Below are 18,686 nucleotides of genomic sequence, written 5' to 3'. Positions count from 1 at the left end.
CATGGTGGATAAAGGTGAGAAGAATAACAACTTTTTATCTAGTGGGTCGTCTAAACTACATGAGTCTAAACGTTAGACCATATTTGACCTAGCTAATATCTCATGACATATCTATACTTAACACCAAATAAGAAAATATACACTAAAATGCCCTCGTAGATATCATATCACACTCATATCCGGCGCGGAAAGCAGAGCTACCTCGAATCGAAGGGCAAGGCATGCGCGTTGCCCGCCGGCTTCCTCTGCAGGTGCGTCTCTCTGCCTCCCACACTTCTCCCTCCTCTTCCTCCTCCCCTCTCTTTCCCGGGCGGGCGGCGCGTCCAGCGTCCTGGCCCCGTGGCCGGCCCGCCCGGCACCGGAAGGCGAGCTGAGCCTGAGCGCCTGAGTTGATTATTTGAGGGGATTTTTGGGGGAGGGAAAAAAAAAACTGCTGCCCCAATCTGGATCCTTCTTCGAATGAGAGTTAGTTGCAGCTGGAAATGACTTCTCTGAATTCTAAGATTTCTTGTCATCTTGCCTTTTTTTTTTTATCCTCTATATATTTCAAGTGCTGAACCATTGTCAATAGGTAGTTTATTAGTTCCACGGACCACGTGTTAATCAATTTCAATTTATGCTCAATTCTATGAATACATGAAACTATGCTCAGTGTTATGTTATATGTACTATATATTATACAACTATTAGTTTAGAACTATGTGGTATTATATACACCGAATATTAGGTTTATGGTTGTAAAAGAAATTCTTTTCTATCCCTTCTTCCTATTTTGAATATCCAATCTTGAAAACCTGGGCGCGCCTCAGGCTTTACAGTGTATTAATTTGAATGATCGTCGGTAGATCAACTATACCACACATGATCATACATGGATCATACATGTAGTATAATATATGGAAACCTAAATTATGTAGTAAGTTACATGTCATTAGAGTAAATAGGTCAAATGAACCGTAGTGTACAAGGTTGATTGTCAAATAACCGTACAAAAAATATGATAACTATTAACCCATCAACAAATAATAGGCTTAAATAATAGGCTTGTAAGAGACAATAGCTCCCAACCAAAGATACTCGTGATGGTGGAATTTTTTTTAAGAATTAACATTATTTTAATCAAAAATCGTAAAATTAGAGAGCAATCGTGAAAAATCACAAATTTAGGGTCCTGTAGTTCGATAGGACCCCAATCGAACGGCCAGCAGTCGACTGGGGACGAGATCGGACTAAATCGCTAGCGTTGCAGTTCAACAGGGGGGCCTGACTAACTTCCAAAGTTCGACAGGCCCGGCTGGCTCAACAGTCGAACGGGTGGTGGGCCCTGTCAAACTCCTTCCGTTCGATAGGTCCCAATCGAACGCCCACCATTCGATAGACCCCTAAATTTGCGATTTCCCTGGATGACCTCTGCTTGTACAATTTTCCATTAAAATAATATTAATTGTCAAAAAATTCCACGATGGTGTTCCAAGATTGATGTGGAGGTGGCTAGTGCAACCTCGGTAGTGCATCAAGTGGTTCTTCCTATGGATTGACCATTGAGTATTCAAATAGTTGATTTTCTAATGGAGATGCTGTTTGGATCCATGTCCTTGTTCACGCTACAATACTAACACCCTTTATGTATTTACAACTAAAATGATATTACACAATGACATCAGTAAGTAGTCATCGGTATGATCAACATGACGAGTATGAACCCGTGAACACTGCAACTCACTATGCTAGTTTTGTTTTTACAAAAGTTATAGTTTCCATGAGATTTGGCACCGTAAATTTAATCCTAAATATGATTTGCCACGGTTACCGTTCGTGACAAACTGAATTAAATGGCTATTATCGCAGTAAAGAATAACTAGAAAAGCAGGCAAACAAACTTTTTAGCCATTAATTTCTTCTTCACGTGTTACAACGTTGTGCTCATGCTCCGGAGTCCGGACTAAAAACCAAATCGATTGGTTGACAACTTCCTAAATAATTTTTTCATCCCAGCAGAGACCCAAAAAAAAAATCGACTTTGCAGCCGGGCCCAAAACCAGCCCAGCCCAGCCCAGCCAGCCCAAACCAACCCCTCTCCTGGGCCGCAGCCGGCCCCACCTTATCCACTGCGGCAAGCGCGCTACTGCAGACTGACTAGCGGGCCCCAACCGCAAAGCGGATCCAGATCCGGATTTGGAAAACCGTTAGCCCGTATGCCCGCCTGCCTCTCCTCCCCCCACCCGCCGCAGCTAAAAGCTTCGCTCGCTCTGCCATGGCGGAACCCCCAATCGCCAGAGCCGACCCGTCCTCCCGCCCGACCCCCACCGCCGCCAGCTCCCGCGGCGGCGCGGATCGATCGAGGGGACTCTCGGGCGCGTCCCCCCGCACGCGGATCTCTCCGCCCGCCCGGTCCTCGGTCCGGCGCGCCTGTCCGTGGATTCTTGGTTCGGCGAGAAGGAAGGGTTCCCTCTTTCGCCTTCCCGGTTCCTGCCGCCGGCGTCTCGTCGCGGCCGCCGGTTCGGGGCAGGCAGGTGCGTTGCTCAGGAACCGTCGCTTTTTGCTCAAGCGATTCGTGTTTGTTCGGTTGGTTCAGTTGGATCGTGATGTGCAAATTTGGCCCCGGTGGAACTGAAATCGATGGCTTATCTTGCCTGCTCCACACCTGCATTGCGCAGTTGTTGATGAGCTTAATCGGTTATTTTCCCCGTATCTGCCCTGGCTAGGTTCTTCGCTTAGCCAGCAAAGATGCTGCTTTTAGCTGTGTCCTGGTCCTCCTGAATGATATTCTATAAACAGTAGTCATTTTCCACGAGAGCTCGAAAACCTTGATTTTTGTTCTAATTTTTTACTAATTTAGTTATACGAACATCTGTTTGTTTGTTTCGAAACGTAACCTGTAATTAATTGAAAATATGATATCCATTCTTGAAAACATTACTGGGCTCACCTTTTATGTTAAAGCAGCTATATGAGCCACTTACATAATTTTTCTTCTATGGGTACATCTTCTCATGATCTCATCAATGTCGTGTTGGCCTGAAGATTTGGCTTTTTGTCAGGTTGGTCTTCCCATATAGCTTGTCTCTTGCTTCAATAAGGTCTTCCATCTTTGCAAATGGCAGCTCCCAAGCCCATTACTCGGCTTATTTCCCATGTCATTCTTGATTTGGATGGTACCCTCTTAAACACAGGTGATTAAAAAGTTGCAAAATTTGCTTGCATGTGTCATTAACCTTTGCTTGGTTGAGTTGTCTCAAATTTATATTTGTTTCTCTTGGTTGTAACCATCTGGCAGATTGTGTTGTAAGTCAAGTGCTGAAACCATTTTTAGTTAAAAATGGGAAAAAGTGGGATAGCAAGAAAGCTCATAAATTAGTTGGAAAGACGCCGTATGAAGCAGCAGCTGTTGTTTTAGAAGATTATGGACTCCCTTACTCAACAGAAGAATTTCTCTCAATGCTTACTCCAATGTTCAATGAGCAGTAATGTCACCGAATCTTCTTACACTCATATACCGCCTGCATTTCACAGATTGCATATTGCCATGCTACCCAACTGGAGAATCTTCATACATTTCTCTTTTATGGTTACTTTCACATAGTGAGGTTTATTAGATATTTTAATATTTAAGCAGCCATGTATGTGTAGTTTGCCAGTCAGTTTTTTTAAGGGAACAGTATTGGCTTTACCCAGTAGTTAAGATTTTTGCCAATCAGTTGTTACTGTAATATTTTAAATTTTGATTTACCCTTCATATACCACTTTCTCAATGATTTCTCCCAAATGTTTTCACAAAGAGTCTTAAATCATATCTTCCTTTGGCGTGCCTATGTTTTTGTGTTTGAACAGCAGCACACCATGCTCTGATGTGTTTGGTAACAATATGAAATGCCATTAGTAGGTTGGCATTACACATTTCTCTATATTTTATTAGCATGTATTTCAATTTGGCTGCAGTATTGGTACAATATAGTACAAAAAAAATCTAGTATGTCATGGAACCATGTCAATGCCAATCTGAAGTGTTTGTTTTTATCTAGCTTGTATTTGAAATAATGACAAATTACACTTTGCAAGTTACTGTGGAGGAAATTCAGTATATGTTGTAACTAAATAACAGAATTACATATAGTATCTGGTTCATTAATATCGTTCACTGCAATTTAAATTTAATGCTCAACTTTCATATAGTGCAGCTAAGTACTTTACTAGATATAGACAAGAATTTTCCATTGACTAGAAAAAAAAGCATTAGCAAAGCTCGCTATGCTTTATTTTAAGCGAAAGTTTTGGAAAGATTGCCATTACTGTTCAATAATCATTTTGTCACGCTCTAACTTGCAAAGATGACCGTATTGAAAAGGAAGATATGTCAATCAATTTTATATTACAGGTGGTGCAACATAAAAGCTCTTCCTGGAGCTAACCGGTTGATAAAACATTTGAAGAGTAATGGGGTACCAGCTGCTTTGGCTTCCAACTCACCAAGATCAAACATTGAAGCCAAAATTTCCTGCCATCAAGGTAGCCTTCTCCTACTTGAGGTTAAAAAGAATATCCTGAATTTGTATATATTTTATTTGATTTTGTGGAAAGATATATCATATATCAGTATTGTACTCTTACCATGTGTAGGATGGAAAGAGTCATTCTCTGCAATTGTTGGCGGTGATGAAGTAGAGAAGGGGAAGCCGTCCCCAGATATGTAAGGCAGTGTGCTATTTAGTATTACCTCCGTTTCAGGTTATATGTTTTGGTTTTCTCTAGATTCATCCATTAACCAATGTATATGATTTATATATATGTTTGGGTTCATTAGTATCTATATGAATCTAGAGAAAGCCGAAATACCTGAAATGGAGGGAGTATTATTTTTGTTAGTGGTACTTTATGGATCTGTTTTACTGATCTCATCTCATTTTGTTACCTTTGATCTGCTTGTGTTCTGATATTCCAAAACCTCCTGGGGTTGCTGATATTCAAGATTCTTGAAAGCTGCAAAAAGAATGAACACTAATCCTCCAAACTGTCTAGTTATTGAGGATTCCTTGTAAGTCTTTTCCCCTTTTAATCTGCTTCTCCTGTGTGCAACTGTGCATGGCATGACTATGTTGTTTACATTGTATCTTGATCTGTTCTTAAACAATACGGTGATGTTCTAAGATTTGACTGTGGCATGCAGTTTTCTATTCACAACTTTATCTTTAATACCGGGAGTTATTGGTTATATTAGGCCAGGTGTTATGGCTGGAAAAGCTGCAGGAATGCATGTCATAGCTGTACCATCAGTACCCAAAAGGACTGCTGAATTCAGTTCAGCTGATGAGGTGATCAATTCCCTCCTTGATGTAAAGCCTGAAAATTGGGGGTTGCCACCATTTGGTGATTGTATGCTCTAACTCTTGGGACTATTTTCTGTTAGAAAATTATAGACATCTTTAACTTCTCCATTGACAAATTCTCTGTGCAGGGATTGATGATACCTTACCGATTGAACCATGGTTTATAGGAGGACCTGTGATAAAAGGATTTGGCCGTGGTTCTAAAGTATTAGGAATACCAACAGGTATGGACATATGATAGGGCATATAAGTATAGCTAAATTTATGAGATCTGGTTTCAAAGAGCAGTAATTTTGCAGCTTTGCATTATATGATTCATATGAATGATTTTTCTCATAGTGTATAAGTTGCATTGTTTATTAACTGGACAATGTCAAAGTACTGTAGGAGTCCATATTTTTCGATGTTAGCTTGCCCAATTTTCATTGCGAGCACTGATAACTGTATATTTTCCTTGCAGCCAACTTACCTGCAGAAAATTTTTCTGACATACTATCAGAGCATACATCAGGGGTATACTTTGGCTGGGCTGGACTTTCAACGCGAGGTATATATAAGATGGTCATGAGCATTGGCTGGAACCCTTATTTTGATAACACGGAGAAGACCATTGTGAGTGTTTCTCAATACATCTCCTTCCATGTTTAGTATATTATTTTATTCTAAAAGACATTTGTCGCAGGAACCATGGTTGCTTCACGACTTTGGTGAAGACTTTTATGGAGAGGAGCTACGCCTTGTTATTGTTGGGTACATACGACCCGAGGTATTTTTGGACCCGACACTATTTTATAGTGTACATTATATGTTAATAATGTCTGTTCCTGACTCGCCACATTATGTAAATACCTAGGCCAACTTCCCTTCACTTGAGAGCTTGATAGAAAGGATTCATGAGGATGCAAGAATAGCAGAGAAGGCCTTAGATTTACCTGTATATGCGAAGTACAAAGACTCACAATATCTGAGAAACTCCTTGAAGGATGACAACTCAGCTACTGGGAACCAGTCAGTTGTAGATTCCAAGTGATCCAAACGTTGTGAAGTGAAAGGCATGAAGAATAATACTCTACTATTGTTGTCGACGCAGAAATAGTAGTATTGTTCTTGTGCTTATACTCATTCTTCTAACTATATTTTGGGGTTAGTCGCAGATCCCAATTAGACGGCTGCTCTCTCTAGGAGGGCGTGTCATACTGTGTCATACACACTACTTCTGCAGCATTCCGTTCCATGAATACTTGGAACATTCTCTTTAATAATTGGTATTAGAAGCAGAGGCTTCCAAACGTATCATCTGAAACTGGTGCTGGGAGCAGAGGCTTCAAAATGTATCATCTGAAATGGTCACTACCCACTTGAATGAAATATTGAAATGCATAGAATGTTTGAAAATTTGCAGACGTTTTCTTCAGATACATGTTTGTGTGTCTCTTGACCATGTGAGCCTTTTCGGCAGTCTAGCTTGCGTTTTGAACGAACTTTTCTAACGCATCGAGGTCGATATTTGATTAGTGGACCTATGGCTTACTCTTAAGTATACTATTTTTCCTCGAATTTGCAGAAATATCACACCAACACCATGGAGCCACGAAAGCAAGTAGTTTATTTTTCGATTAGTAGTATGTGATTAGTGTACGGTTATGACATAGACATACAGTAATTTTTAGTTAGTGTATGGTTGAGTAGTGTTTAGTGGACTATTCTTTGATTGTTAGACTAATTTCATATTATTGTCATGCTTTCCCTTGAACCAAAATACGAATTTTCGATATGGAGCTATTAGTGCTGCATATCCCCAGTTTTAACATCTGGATATCCCACCATTTATTTCAATATTCATGCATATCAATATCCAGCTCAAGTGACATCACTAATAATTAAGGTATACAGCAATAAATGTACATGCTAGTTTAGCTATAAAAAGGGTGGTTGCCCCCTTAAGCCAGCCACAAACAAATACAAATTAAGCGCAAATTGATAGTCAGTCTATCTCGATCTTGTGAGCCTACGTCCGTCGGCACTAACTGATTGGCATCAAATGGCACGGCGAAGCGCCACCGTGTTGGCCCTCTGCTGCGCGGCCGCCATCGCCGTCCCCGCCGCCGTCGTCCACGGCAACGAGTGGACGGTCGGCGACGACAAGGGATGGACCTTCGGCGTCGCCGGCTGGGAGAACGGCAAGCGCATCCGGCCCGGCGACGTGCTCGGTGAGCTGCATGCGAAATGAAATGATGACCCAACTAATTAACTTTTGCTAATGGATGAAATTAGTGATCTTTGTGTTCGAATCCAGTTTGATCGATATTCATCATATATATAAATATAATTAATGCAGTGTTCAAGTACGACGGGAAGATTCACAACGTGGTGGAGGTGGACCGGGCCGGGTACGACGGGTGCAAGGTGACCGGGCCCTCCAAGGTGCGCAGCTCCGGCGACGACCGGGTCGAGCTCGCCGGCGGCGAGGCCTTCTTCATCTGCGGCGTCGGCGACCACTGCAGCGAAGGCATGAAGATCGCCGTCACCACCGCGTAGCTAGATGGACGCACGGATCGAATGATGATGCATGGTCCAATCTACAAGCTATGCAGTGCTGTAGTCTAGCATTGTGTGTATCATCTGGAGTGATTTTAATCGATGTCGATCATGTCATGGTGCAAAATGAATAAAAAGGATTTAAGCTAGAAAAATGGGCGTTAAATGGTGGAACATTGATGTAATTAACGTCCTTCGACGTTCTAAGAAAGCCGCTTTGAGCCCAAACATTAATTAACCTGGGCCGTAAACCGGTCGCAATGGGAACAGGGGATAAATCATGGGCCAACTAAAAAACAGCGTCCCATGTTGGACCCACGCGCCGGATAACATGGTTATCCCGTTTCACTTATGTTTATGCTTATTAGCTAAAATTTAAATTTTTTATCTTAACTTTATAATTAATTTTAGAGTTTTTCATCAAAGTTTATCTTCGAGCCTTGACTTTTAGGTCGCCGTTACGTTCACATATTATATTATTTTTACTTTGCAAATATACTATTTGACAATTTTCATAAAAATTTCAAACGATCACCGTTCACCCCTATGACTAATTAACTGTATGCGTGCATCGGTTAATGTAATGTGGTTTTGCGATCGGGTTAGCTGGTAGCTAATCAGGCAGGCTAGCTACGTACGTTATCTGGCAGCATCAGCTTGGGTAAAACCTATTGCTAAATGCTAATAGTTACTAGTGCATTTGTTTTATGATATAAGATATTTTAGGCATATCTAGATTTATTTATTTATTAAAGTATATATAATATATTTATTAGTATCCATATAAATTTAGATAACGTTAGAAAGTGGCGCGGAAGCACACTGGTACCGAAGTCCAGGTAGGTTTGGTTGGTTGGATTGGATTGCATATAAGAACATGCTCATGGTCACATGACGCTAGGAGTCTATATATGCTTTGATAAAAAAATGTTCAAACAATATAGTTAATAATTAGCTGTAAAAATTATCATATCATCTATAATCAATATCAATAGTTACTCTGTTTGATTTCATAATACAATAAATTGTAGTAAGTATTGAACAAGTCTAATATCAATTTTTTTCTAACTTTCGCTGCGAATAGTACTTTAGAAGCACAACGACTATATGTATCGAATTAAGCTTGCAATACTTTTTCAGTAAAATTATACTTCCTCCGTTGCAGAAAAAGCAATTTCTAGGCTTTATAGGTTTATTAATATTTTCATATATTGTAGAAAGTGATGAAAATTTTTAATACCATGTCCTTGTCTAAAGTTGTAAGTACTATTATGAACTAGAGGAAGTATATTATTCTATAATAAAAAGAATGTCACACACAATTTTCTAAATAAGTATGATAAGATGCTATCGATTGTAATGCAGTTAGTCGTTTTTCCATCTTGGGATGAGTGGGTAGCCTAGATATTAGTAGCCTAATTTTCTTTCTTTTAACCTTCTCTTACCCACTTCGCTATAAATTAAAGGTTGTAATCTTTATAGCTTGATGATGATGCAGGCTTATTATACCTACTCTTAGTGCTTAAGCTTAATGAACTCAGCTTAGTTAAACAACTTTTTTTACATAAACTTCGATATCTGGATTTGATTATCTATCGATCTCCTCCTCACGTTCATTTGTTAACTGATGTCACTGCATAGAAGATCAAGTCCAGGGCGACCAGGGCTCATTCATCTATGGACCGACTCGCCGACCATTCGGTTCGGTCCTTCCAACCTTTTTTACTAATTAATCTAAATGAACAGCTAGTGCGTTTGCCAACGTTCCTTCACACTGAAGAAATGAGATTATGAATTATTACCTTTATTTTATATTTATTTTATATTATTAGATGTTTTATTTTCTTCTAAATTAACGTGAATAATAATAAATCTGAATATATATAAAATATATTATTCGTTGATCTATACATAAGATAAATCTACGTAGAACCAAAACAAATACAATATGTGATGGAGATATCGAGGAGTAGGGAAGAAATGAACTACGACAGCGTGTTATCTAACAAATAAAAATAAAAACTAAGACAGCATATTTTTTGTTAGTAACCAGAACAAAACGTAGCAACGCATTAGCATATAAGTAATTAATTATTAGCTATAAAAGACTTAAAAATAGATTCATATGATTTTTAAAGACACTTTCTTATAGATTTTTTTGCCAAGAACATTCGTTTAGCAGTTTGCAAATATGATTCCAGAAAAGGAGAGAACATAGGCTATGAAGTGGGGGTAAAGAATGCGTCCTACATGAGTTTATGAACAGCCAGTGCATTTGCCAGCACCTTAGACATTGTTCTCTGACACATTATTCTTATTTTTTTCATTGCCTCTTAGGTGGATGTTTACTAAACTGCTAAACGGTGTATTTTTTGAAAAAGTTTTATAATTTTATCATATTACTTTTCTAAAATAAACTTTAAACTTTATAGTAATTAATTTTATCAGTTATACCATTAAGTAGCAGTAACAAAAAATAAGAGCATTTTTCATCTCCAAATAGCACCGTCTTAGTTAAAGTACTCTCTCATATAAAATAAAAAAGTCAAATGACATATTTACAAACCAAAAATATTTTGAGAAAAATATATATGTGTGTTTTAGTGATATTAAAGAAACACTAAAAATAAGCTTTAATTAAATAACTCCAAAATTATATTTAATTTTAAAATTAAAAAATTTAAATTTTAGCTTATAAACATAAACAAAAGAAAAGGAAAAGTGCTAGTCTCTGATCACGGAATCGCTTTCTCACCGATCGCTTATACGGCTACAACAGATTTAATTATGGGAGTTAATTGCCAAGAGCAACGAAGCTAGCGCTCTATGGCCCTGTTCTTTCGTCCAAATAATTAAATCATATTTCCTCGTTTTTCATGCTAACACTTTCTGAACGGTTAAACAGTATATTATTTATAAAAGTTTTATATATGTGAGTTGATCTTAAAATTTATATCAATCTATTTTTTACATTTTTTAAGTTAAAATTAATTATTTATATATTAATCTGCCAATATTTTTTTCGGTGTCGGTTACTTAATAATTCATATACTAACCCATTTGACTTGCAACCTCACAGTCACATTGCGCTGAGGTGTCAAGTGGTTTCATCTTCCACGTCGGCGCAACATCTCCAGCTCAGCGAGCACTGCGTCCTCACAAAGCTCTTAGCTTCCTATGTAGGAACCGCATTCTTCATCAGTGCTGTCAGAGAGGCCATGACTATGGCACGTTGGGGCAGAGGGCGTGGCCTGGCCGAGGATGGAGGAAGAGTGAGGTGAGAGAGGCTGACTCATGCCGTGGTCATCCGTCGTCGCCTCGCTGAAACCCCGTGCTCCATCCGCTAGGCCGTCGCATCTAAGGGTGTAAGTGGACCGACCCACCAACCCATTTATAGGTCAATTAAACGGGTAGACCATCGGGTTACTCGCTGGCGGGCTTACCCACTTACACCCCTAGCCATGTCCGGCCTTACTTCGATGGACGGTCGCCCGCTCGCTCTGCCGTCGCCTAGATCTGAAGGCCGCTTGGTCGAGCCACTGCCACCGGGACTCGCTCCGTCACCATTCGGCCTCGCTTCGCCGTTGCTCGGACTCGACGAGGAGGGGGAGGGAGGAAAAGAACAGTCGACATAGTTATCTAATCTTTCTTATTTTTTACACGCACGTTTTTCAACCTGCAAACAACGTATTTTTTGGGAAAATTTAATTTTCTATAGGAGAGTTGTTTTAAAAAATCATAATAATGTATTTTATATTTTTTTAATAATTAATAATTAATTAATTAATCATATACTAGCTATTACTACTTTTCCACCCGGATAACTAGTCAATCCCTCTCCAGCCGAACGAGGAAAAGAGATAGGAGGAGAAGTCACCTGTAGGATAAGTAAGATCGACTTAACTTAAAGTTTTTTTAATCTTTTTTTGTAGGTGCCGTAAAGCCACTGACGGTGACGGCAAATGCCCCGCACTGTAGGGGCCCTAAACAAAAACTCGGTGGGTCCCACCTGCGGGTGCCCTCCCTACAAATTGTGCCTCCCCCGGTCATCGCTTTCCCTCAGAAGTCAGAACACGCCTCCCTCGCTCGCCCGCCATGGCCCGCCTTGCCCTCCTCCTCCTCCTCCCCCTCCTCCTCGCCCTCTGCCGCGGGGAGCCCACCCAGGCGCTCGCCGTCCTCCCCGACGCCGATGCTGCCGCCGGTGAGGAGGTGTTGTCGCGCCTCCAGAGCCACGTCTTGCCGGCGGGGAGCTCCGGGAAGGTGAGCCCGGCCGACGACGCGGACCAGGGCCAGCTGCTGGAGAAGCAGCTGGTGGCGGCCGAGGTGCCCGTCGAGATCGAGCCGGCGACCCACGGCGAGGAGCGCGGGGAGGAGGAGTTAGCGCTCCCCGTCGCGGAGCCAGATCCGGACCGCTCGCGCGAGGATGCAGCCGCCGTCGCCGCCGAGGATCAGTTGGTCCAGATGCCGACGACGGCTATCCATGGCCACGACGACGACGTCGATGAGGACGAGAAGTCCGAGAAGGGGATCAGCAAGCGCATCCACCACCACCACCACCACCACGACAAGGACGACGACGACGAGAAGTCCGAGAAGGGGATCGGCAAGCGCATCCACCACCACCACCACCACAAGGACGACGACGACGACGACGACGAGAAGTCCGAGAAGGGGATCGGCAAGCGCATCCACCACCACCACCACGACAAGGACGACGACGACGACGATGAGCTGGAGGAGATGGCGAGGCGATGGGTCAGGAAGGCGCTCACGAAGGGGGCCAGGGCGACGATGCACCACCACGGCGGCCGCTTCCACCACCACCACCACCGTGCGGAGGAGGAGGAGGAGGAGGAGAAGGGCGGCGTGATGAGGTGGGTCAAGGATTTCGTGAACCGGTTCTAGCATGCAACTGCTTCTTCTTGCTCTGACCACATCACCATCGTCCACTTGTTCGTGCGTTTGTATGCACGTGTCGATCGAGCTCATGATCATGTTCATCTACTGATGCTGTACGTATACACGTACATGTATTCTACAGTTTCTACGACGCTATTGTACGATCCATTCCGTCCGTGAACTCTGTTGTGTGTTGTGTACTATGATCGATCGATCGACCGGATCTTGTGTTACGAATGCTAATAAATTGTTCTCTAGCTACTACTTCTCTTTAGGTGTAATTTACGTCAAATACGGTATTTTTCTGTTCATTCCGTTTGTACAGTCTTGATCAATACTACTATATAATAGCGAGAGGAATTATGGGAACTCGCGTTACCACTTAAGATCAGATCAAGATTGTTCTGCGGCATATATTCTAACCAAATATAATTAGTTACAAGAAATTGGAATGGGAGTAAGAAATGCAGTTTTTATCCCTAACGAAACTATCCATCGTTTTTTCTTCATTGTCATTTTGTTAAATTTCTTTGGAAAGTTGTATGCAGCTAGCACGGGCAAAGTTGATTCAGGCGGTCGCCAGGATTTACAGATATCTCAGCTAGTTCTTAGGTTCTTATGCTCGGTTAATTAATTTCCTCTTGACTGCAAGCTGGGGCAACTGCACAAAATTGACCTCCTCTACGTATATGTACATGTTGTCGCACGTAAATCAAATTCAAATCCACATTTTAATGAATGCTAGTACCATGATTAATTTTTGAAGATAAAATATAAATTTGAAGCGAAATTTCTCCGCACACAAGAGCGTTAGCGTACGTTGGGCAGGCACAGCTAGAGGGATGCACGATCTGGGTCAACGACGCCCTACATGGAAGGATTGTTTAATTAAATTAACCTCCTTCCAATAACATTTGATTGCAACTGCCACTATATTAGAGTAGTTTGAAGTAATAATCAGACACATCACTGAAAGCTGATGGAGAGCACAATAGTAGAAAATGCGTGCATTGCTTGCTTAGCCGATGGTAAGGTCAGTTTTTTTTTTCCAATATTCTATCTACAGAAAATTCAATTCGATGGATATTTTTTAAAACTTTGGAAGAACATTTGTTTTGAATCGTAGTACGTCACTGCGTGCGTAATTTGGGTTTGACAAGGGAACAACCAGTAGCTCCAGACTGAACAAACATAGATCATGTCATCTGGAGAACTAAGATTATGTCGAAATGTTATTATACTTGAGTTCTTTTTACATAATTGATGTAATAGTGTCGCAATATATTATGGACTATACTCTAGCTAGCTTAATTAGGTCACGTTTGTTTGCATTTAGGATTATTATAATCTAGATTATTGAGCTATATTACTATTAGCTGAACTATTATAGCTAAAATATGTAATGGTCAGAAATATAGGTAATTATGATAAAGTATTCAAAGTCACTCGATAAAATGGAACCAACGCAGTAGCTTATTAGATTACGGTAATCTAGACTGTGGATTATAATAATTGATCATAATATTCTAGATTACGATACTCTGACTGAAAACTAGTAGAAAAAAATCTATCACAATAATAGTTATTATTTTGTTTGTTTCATATTATTTAATCTAGGTTATAAACAAGTAGACCATAATCAAAGCCAATAATGTTTTGTGTAAGAAAAGGAAACCATAATCAAATGGATCAGAGTCAGATAGGCAGCCTAACGGCTCGGCCCACGAGCCCACCTAGCCATCTTGGGGGCCCACCCATTGCCCGCCAGCGGCGACGTCCCCACCGGCCCACCCAGCCGCCGTCGCCGCCTGCATCTGCGAGATCTGATCGCGATAGTTCACGCTGCCCGGCTCCATTTTAAATTTTTGGTATCTTAATTTTTAGTGTCTTAGGATATTTTTTAAGAATGATAAAAATACCTAGATAAAAAAGCTTAAAAATTTAAATATCTTAGGATATAATATACCTCAAAGTATTAGAATTTTGTACTAAAATTTGTAGTAAAAAAAGCCGTTGATACACGCCCAGAATTATCTCGTAGGTTAGCTGTTCCTAGATTCTACTTGTGTATTAATCTGATTGAGTAGACAATCGCACTTGCAGAGAGCCTACTCCATTCATTGAGCTGCCACAGATGGCGCTCGAAAAATTGTCTAAACGGCAGCTAACCGAGAAAATTAAACATGACAATAATGCTCATATTCGACACTCATTTGATCACAACTCCTCAATCTTATGTTGAGCGAAAAGGGCAGGAGCTCTGCCTCATGCATTAGAGAGAATCTGATATGAATCTCACACAAGCTGAAATCTATTACTCAGATTAGAACATATCTGCACTCAGATTGAAAACATACAAAACCAAACTTTTCTCTAAACAAAATAACAAAAGACACCTAATTAAGCACTCGATCCTCCATAGATTAGCATAATTAAGTAGCCTAAGACATGGATCAAACCATCTCAAATTAACACAGCTAGAGATGATCATGCAGACAAGTGAATTTAAACCTAAAGAATTCAAAGGCTCAACATTTTCCTAGCTGCAGAACCCTGTGGAGAGGCTGGTCGTGAGCTCGGCGCACGGCCATGGCTGCACCCCGAGCGCCGCGCCGTGGACGTCCCTGCACTTCCAGGCGGAGGCGCCGGCGCCGGCGCTCCGCCACCCATAGAGCTTCACGTTGGAGAGGCATATCCTGGTGAACGGCGCGTCCCTGATCCCCTCGAGCGACCCCGGCTGCTGCACGCCGACGCCCCACACGTTCCGGATGGTGACGGCGTCAACGGTGGGCAGCGCGAGCTGGTTGAAGTGCGCGTCGGGGTGGTCGCCGACGTCCCCGGCGATGCGCAGGCCGTGGCGGACGCCGCGCAGGCGCACGTTGTCGACGGTGACGTTGCGGATGTAGCCGCCCCTGCCGGCGTTGGTCTTGATCTGGACGCCGAAGCCGCTGTCGAAGATGGTGCAGTCCTGGACGAGCACGTCGCTGACGCCCCCGGACGCCTCGCTGCCGATGGCGACGCCGCTGAACGGCGACGAGCCCGTGACGCGCCGCACGGTGATGCCCGAGCTCGGGCGGCCGTAGGCGATGCCGTACTCGTCCCAGCCGCTCTTGACGGCGACGAGGTCGTCGCCGGTTGATATGTACGAGTCCTCGATGCATACGTTGGTGCTGGAATCTGCACCAAAATTATTCAGTCTTGTTGCTAGCATTTTACTCCTTGTGTAATTTAGGCATAGGGCAAATGACATTAAATTAAGACAGTCAAATTAATGGATATATGGAGAGCAAATTAACCGGGATCAACTCCATCAGTGTTTGGTGAGTCATGTGGTGCCAGGATCATCGTGTTGGTTATGACCACATTGCTGGATGTAGAGGATAAACTAGATTAGTAATTCAGCATAAATGGCCATATATTTGAGACTGAATATTGAATAGAACTTTGTTGCCATGAATTCCATGGTTATCTTTTCGCTTTTTAAGTAAAAAGTCAAACAACACATTTGTAAACGGAAAATAATTTAGATATAAAAACATTTAGGTACACATATTCTTAGCGAACTAAAAGCTAAGACTGAAAAAAACTATAATAAAAAAAATCCCAAATCGACTCTAAATTTAAGGTTTAAACATCAAATTTTAGCTTATAAACATAAGCAAAAGCAAGAATATAGGGATGAGAAAATGCTTTATAGCTTCTGGTCAATATTCCATAATGCACTGTGCTGAATTTTTTTTCCCTTCCAATATTGCTCTGGAAGAAATATTTAGCAACACATTTTGCAGGAAATATTTAGCAACACATTTCGCAGGAAGAATAAGATGGCTTCATCTCTCAAGCGTGTGCTTACTCGCAATATACAGGGTGGATGTTCCAGAAAGGCGAATTCTTGAGAACAATGTTGGAAATGTGGATGCCACTGGAATGCATGAATTCCACTAGGTTGGGCCTGGTGTGCTGAAGAGTCCTTCGCCTCCACATGTTCCACCACACTTCACCTTGGCCATCAATGACTCCCTTTTCACCTTTTTTTTAAAAAAAAAAACATCAATCCGAGATGTTAATGAACCATGGTGTTGCATCAATTTAACTAATGAATTATTTTGCAGGAAAGCTGGAGCACAACTAGTCAAATGCCAGTGAGAGTACTAAGCCTGGCCGCTTGTGCAACAACAATGCTGGCTTAAATCAGGTATACATCAAATCAAACTTAACAAAAGTGCTGTAAACTGTACTGAAGTGGTACAGAATCAGATCAGTTAACTGTTCCATTTTCCTGTTCCTGACATGCACAAACATCCACTAGATAATGGAACATGAACAATATTCAACTTGTTCCGACAGCAGGTCGTCCACCGTGACACCCACCAAGGTATGCTTAGATTCTATATCAGTAATGGCCTACACCTCTCTGAACAATCTGACAAAACCTCTATGAAACAGTACATATTTTAATCAGGATGGACAAAATCTCTTACTATACTATACTATCTATCTAAAGTTGTGTTAACTAGGTCTATTATCTTTTCGGTCAATTACTTTTTGTTTACAAGCGTGCATGTGAGCAACAAAATAGGCTTTCTTTTGTCACTCACTCACTCACTCACTCCCATGCTGTCCTGCAACTAACTTTTCTCTCACTGTGCGGCGAAATTCTTTTTGCAGGATGTCTCCTTTGAATAATTCAGACCAAAGTTGCTTGGGGTTGAGACCATCACAAGCATACAGTAGCAAAGTTGCTAGGCAGAGCATGCATGCATTGCAGCCGGAGCTTCACCTGTAATGACGACGTCGCGGAGGCCGTCGCCGTGGATGAAGCTGGCGTACCTCGCGCCGGGCAGCTCCCTCCCCCTCCCGTACGACGGCAGCGGCTCCACCAGCGGCCAGCTCTTCGTGTCCTGCATGCACACGCACACGTCGACGGCGACGTCGAGGTCGCCGCCGCCGTGAAGAACCTCGTGAGCTTTTCGGTACATTTGGAGAAGAAGGAAAATGAACAATGGCGGCGGCGGCGGCGAGGCGAGAATTTACCTGCGTGGCCTTGAGGACGGCTCCCCTGGCGAGGAAGAGCGTCATGTGGCTGGTGAGGTTGAAGCTGCCGGTGAGCCACGTCCCCGCCGGCACGAGCAGCGTGGTGCCGCCGCGCCGCCGCTGGTGCTGGATGCGGTACACCGCCTTGTGGAACGCCCACGTGTTCACCGTCCGGCCGTCGCCCACGCCGCCGAACTCGGCGATGGACACCACCTCCGGCCGGGGCCTCGCCGGCACCGCGCCGGCGCACGTCTCCTCGCCACAACGCACCAACGCCGCCGACATCGCCGCCACCACCACCACCATCACAACGACCACCCCCACGCCGCCGCCACGCGGCGCCGCCATAACCAAAGAAACAAAATTTGCTGCAGCCAAGGAGAGGCCAAGTAGAGAGCTCCAAGAAGAGCTTTTTTGCTCCTCTGTGTGTGTGTGCGTGTGATCCCTATGAGAGAAAGGTGACCAAAATCTAAGCTTCACAATGAAATGGTAGGAAGTGGAAGAGAGTGAGGTTGAAGAGAGGAAGGGAAGGGAAGGTCCAAGTGCAAGAATCCAAGGGTGGTGTGAGGAGAGAGCCAAGCAGATGAGTCCAGAGGATGAGGGTGGGGGTGGCTCAGCTCTGTGACTCTGAATCTTAAGAAGAGCAGCGGAAATGGAGAATGTCATGTGAAGAGGGCCGGCCAGTGTTTTTGGTGTTCAGTGCAGTGCAAAGTGTGTGCAGCTTTTATTCAGATCTTGCGCACTGATGTGATGTGCTGTGGCGCACACCGCATATATTGGGTGCTCCATCTCGCAATTCTCAACTTGGAGTGTCAGAATGGAAAATCTCAGTTTTCTCCCATGCTGTTAACAAGCCAACAAGCTAATTTTCTTCCTTTTATTATTTTAAAG

General features: G+C 42.6%; 4 protein-coding genes across 4 annotated transcripts; 3 read left to right on the top strand and 1 right to left on the bottom strand.

The window, feature by feature from the left end:
- The first annotated feature begins 2,286 nt into the window (after positions 1 to 2,286).
- Positions 2,287 to 6,715, top strand: LOC102713710 (bifunctional riboflavin kinase/FMN phosphatase-like). The gene is made up of 11 exons (XM_006647066.3): positions 2,287 to 2,513; positions 3,042 to 3,173; positions 3,278 to 3,464; positions 4,376 to 4,506; positions 4,618 to 4,687; positions 4,967 to 5,032; positions 5,216 to 5,370; positions 5,453 to 5,548; positions 5,785 to 5,936; positions 6,007 to 6,090; positions 6,178 to 6,715. Exons 2-11 carry the CDS (start codon positions 3,098 to 3,100, stop codon positions 6,352 to 6,354), a joined length of 1,194 nt encoding a protein of 397 aa, XP_006647129.2. The 5' UTR covers positions 2,287 to 2,513; positions 3,042 to 3,097; the 3' UTR covers positions 6,355 to 6,715.
- A 650-nt stretch (positions 6,716 to 7,365) lies between these two features.
- On the top strand, positions 7,366 to 7,862 carry LOC102701699 (chemocyanin-like). Its single transcript, XM_006648449.1, has 2 exons — positions 7,366 to 7,534; positions 7,663 to 7,862. Exons 1-2 carry the CDS (start codon positions 7,366 to 7,368, stop codon positions 7,860 to 7,862), a joined length of 369 nt encoding a protein of 122 aa, XP_006648512.1.
- A 4,073-nt stretch (positions 7,863 to 11,935) lies between these two features.
- Positions 11,936 to 13,039, top strand: LOC102713439 (sarcoplasmic reticulum histidine-rich calcium-binding protein-like). The gene has a single exon (XM_006647065.3). It carries the CDS (start codon positions 11,958 to 11,960, stop codon positions 12,765 to 12,767), a length of 810 nt encoding a protein of 269 aa, XP_006647128.1. The 5' UTR covers positions 11,936 to 11,957; the 3' UTR covers positions 12,768 to 13,039.
- A 1,953-nt stretch (positions 13,040 to 14,992) lies between these two features.
- Positions 14,993 to 18,454, bottom strand: LOC102701421 (probable polygalacturonase). The gene is made up of 5 exons (XM_040520922.1): positions 17,796 to 18,454; positions 17,542 to 17,662; positions 16,615 to 16,789; positions 16,058 to 16,128; positions 14,993 to 15,938 (listed from the first exon to the last, which is right to left on the bottom strand). The coding sequence occupies exons 1-5, from the start codon at positions 18,141 to 18,143 to the stop codon at positions 15,301 to 15,303; spliced, it is 1,353 nt and encodes a 450-aa protein (XP_040376856.1). The 5' UTR covers positions 18,144 to 18,454; the 3' UTR covers positions 14,993 to 15,300.
- Positions 18,455 to 18,686: the final 232 nt, after the last annotated feature.

Source organism: Oryza brachyantha, chromosome 2, assembly GCF_000231095.2.
Source record: "Oryza brachyantha chromosome 2, ObraRS2, whole genome shotgun sequence".
In the NCBI taxonomy this organism is placed as follows: Eukaryota; Viridiplantae; Streptophyta; class Magnoliopsida; order Poales; family Poaceae; genus Oryza; species Oryza brachyantha.
Note: the sequence above shows the minus strand (reverse complement) of the source record. Positions and strands in the feature narration are given on the sequence as shown.

What these genes read in the sequence shown, in the direction of transcription:
- LOC102713710 (XM_006647066.3), top strand. Translation starts at nt 3,098, where the DNA reads ATGGCAGCTCCCAAGCCCATTACTCGGCTTATTTCCCATGTCATTCTT. An exon ending in TGGTACCCTCTTAAACACAG is followed by an intron (nt 3,174 to 3,277) that starts GTGATTAAAAAG and finishes ACCATCTGGCAG; the next exon opens with ATTGTGTTGTAAGTCAAGTG. An exon ending in ATAACACGGAGAAGACCATT is followed by an intron (nt 5,937 to 6,006) that starts GTGAGTGTTTCT and finishes CATTTGTCGCAG; the next exon opens with GAACCATGGTTGCTTCACGA.
- LOC102701699 (XM_006648449.1), top strand. Translation starts at nt 7,366, where the DNA reads ATGGCACGGCGAAGCGCCACCGTGTTGGCCCTCTGCTGCGCGGCCGCC. An exon ending in CCGGCCCGGCGACGTGCTCG is followed by an intron (nt 7,535 to 7,662) that starts GTGAGCTGCATG and finishes TAATTAATGCAG; the next exon opens with TGTTCAAGTACGACGGGAAG.
- LOC102713439 (XM_006647065.3), top strand. Translation starts at nt 11,958, where the DNA reads ATGGCCCGCCTTGCCCTCCTCCTCCTCCTCCCCCTCCTCCTCGCCCTC.
- LOC102701421 (XM_040520922.1), bottom strand. Translation starts at nt 18,143, where the DNA reads ATGGCGGCGCCGCGTGGCGGCGGCGTGGGGGTGGTCGTTGTGATGGTG. An exon ending in CCGTCCTCAAGGCCACGCAG is followed by an intron (nt 17,663 to 17,795) that starts GTAAATTCTCGC and finishes GTGTGCATGCAG; the next exon opens with GACACGAAGAGCTGGCCGCT. An exon ending in ATCCACCCTGTATATTGCGA is followed by an intron (nt 16,129 to 16,614) that starts GTAAGCACACGC and finishes CTCTACATCCAG; the next exon opens with CAATGTGGTCATAACCAACA.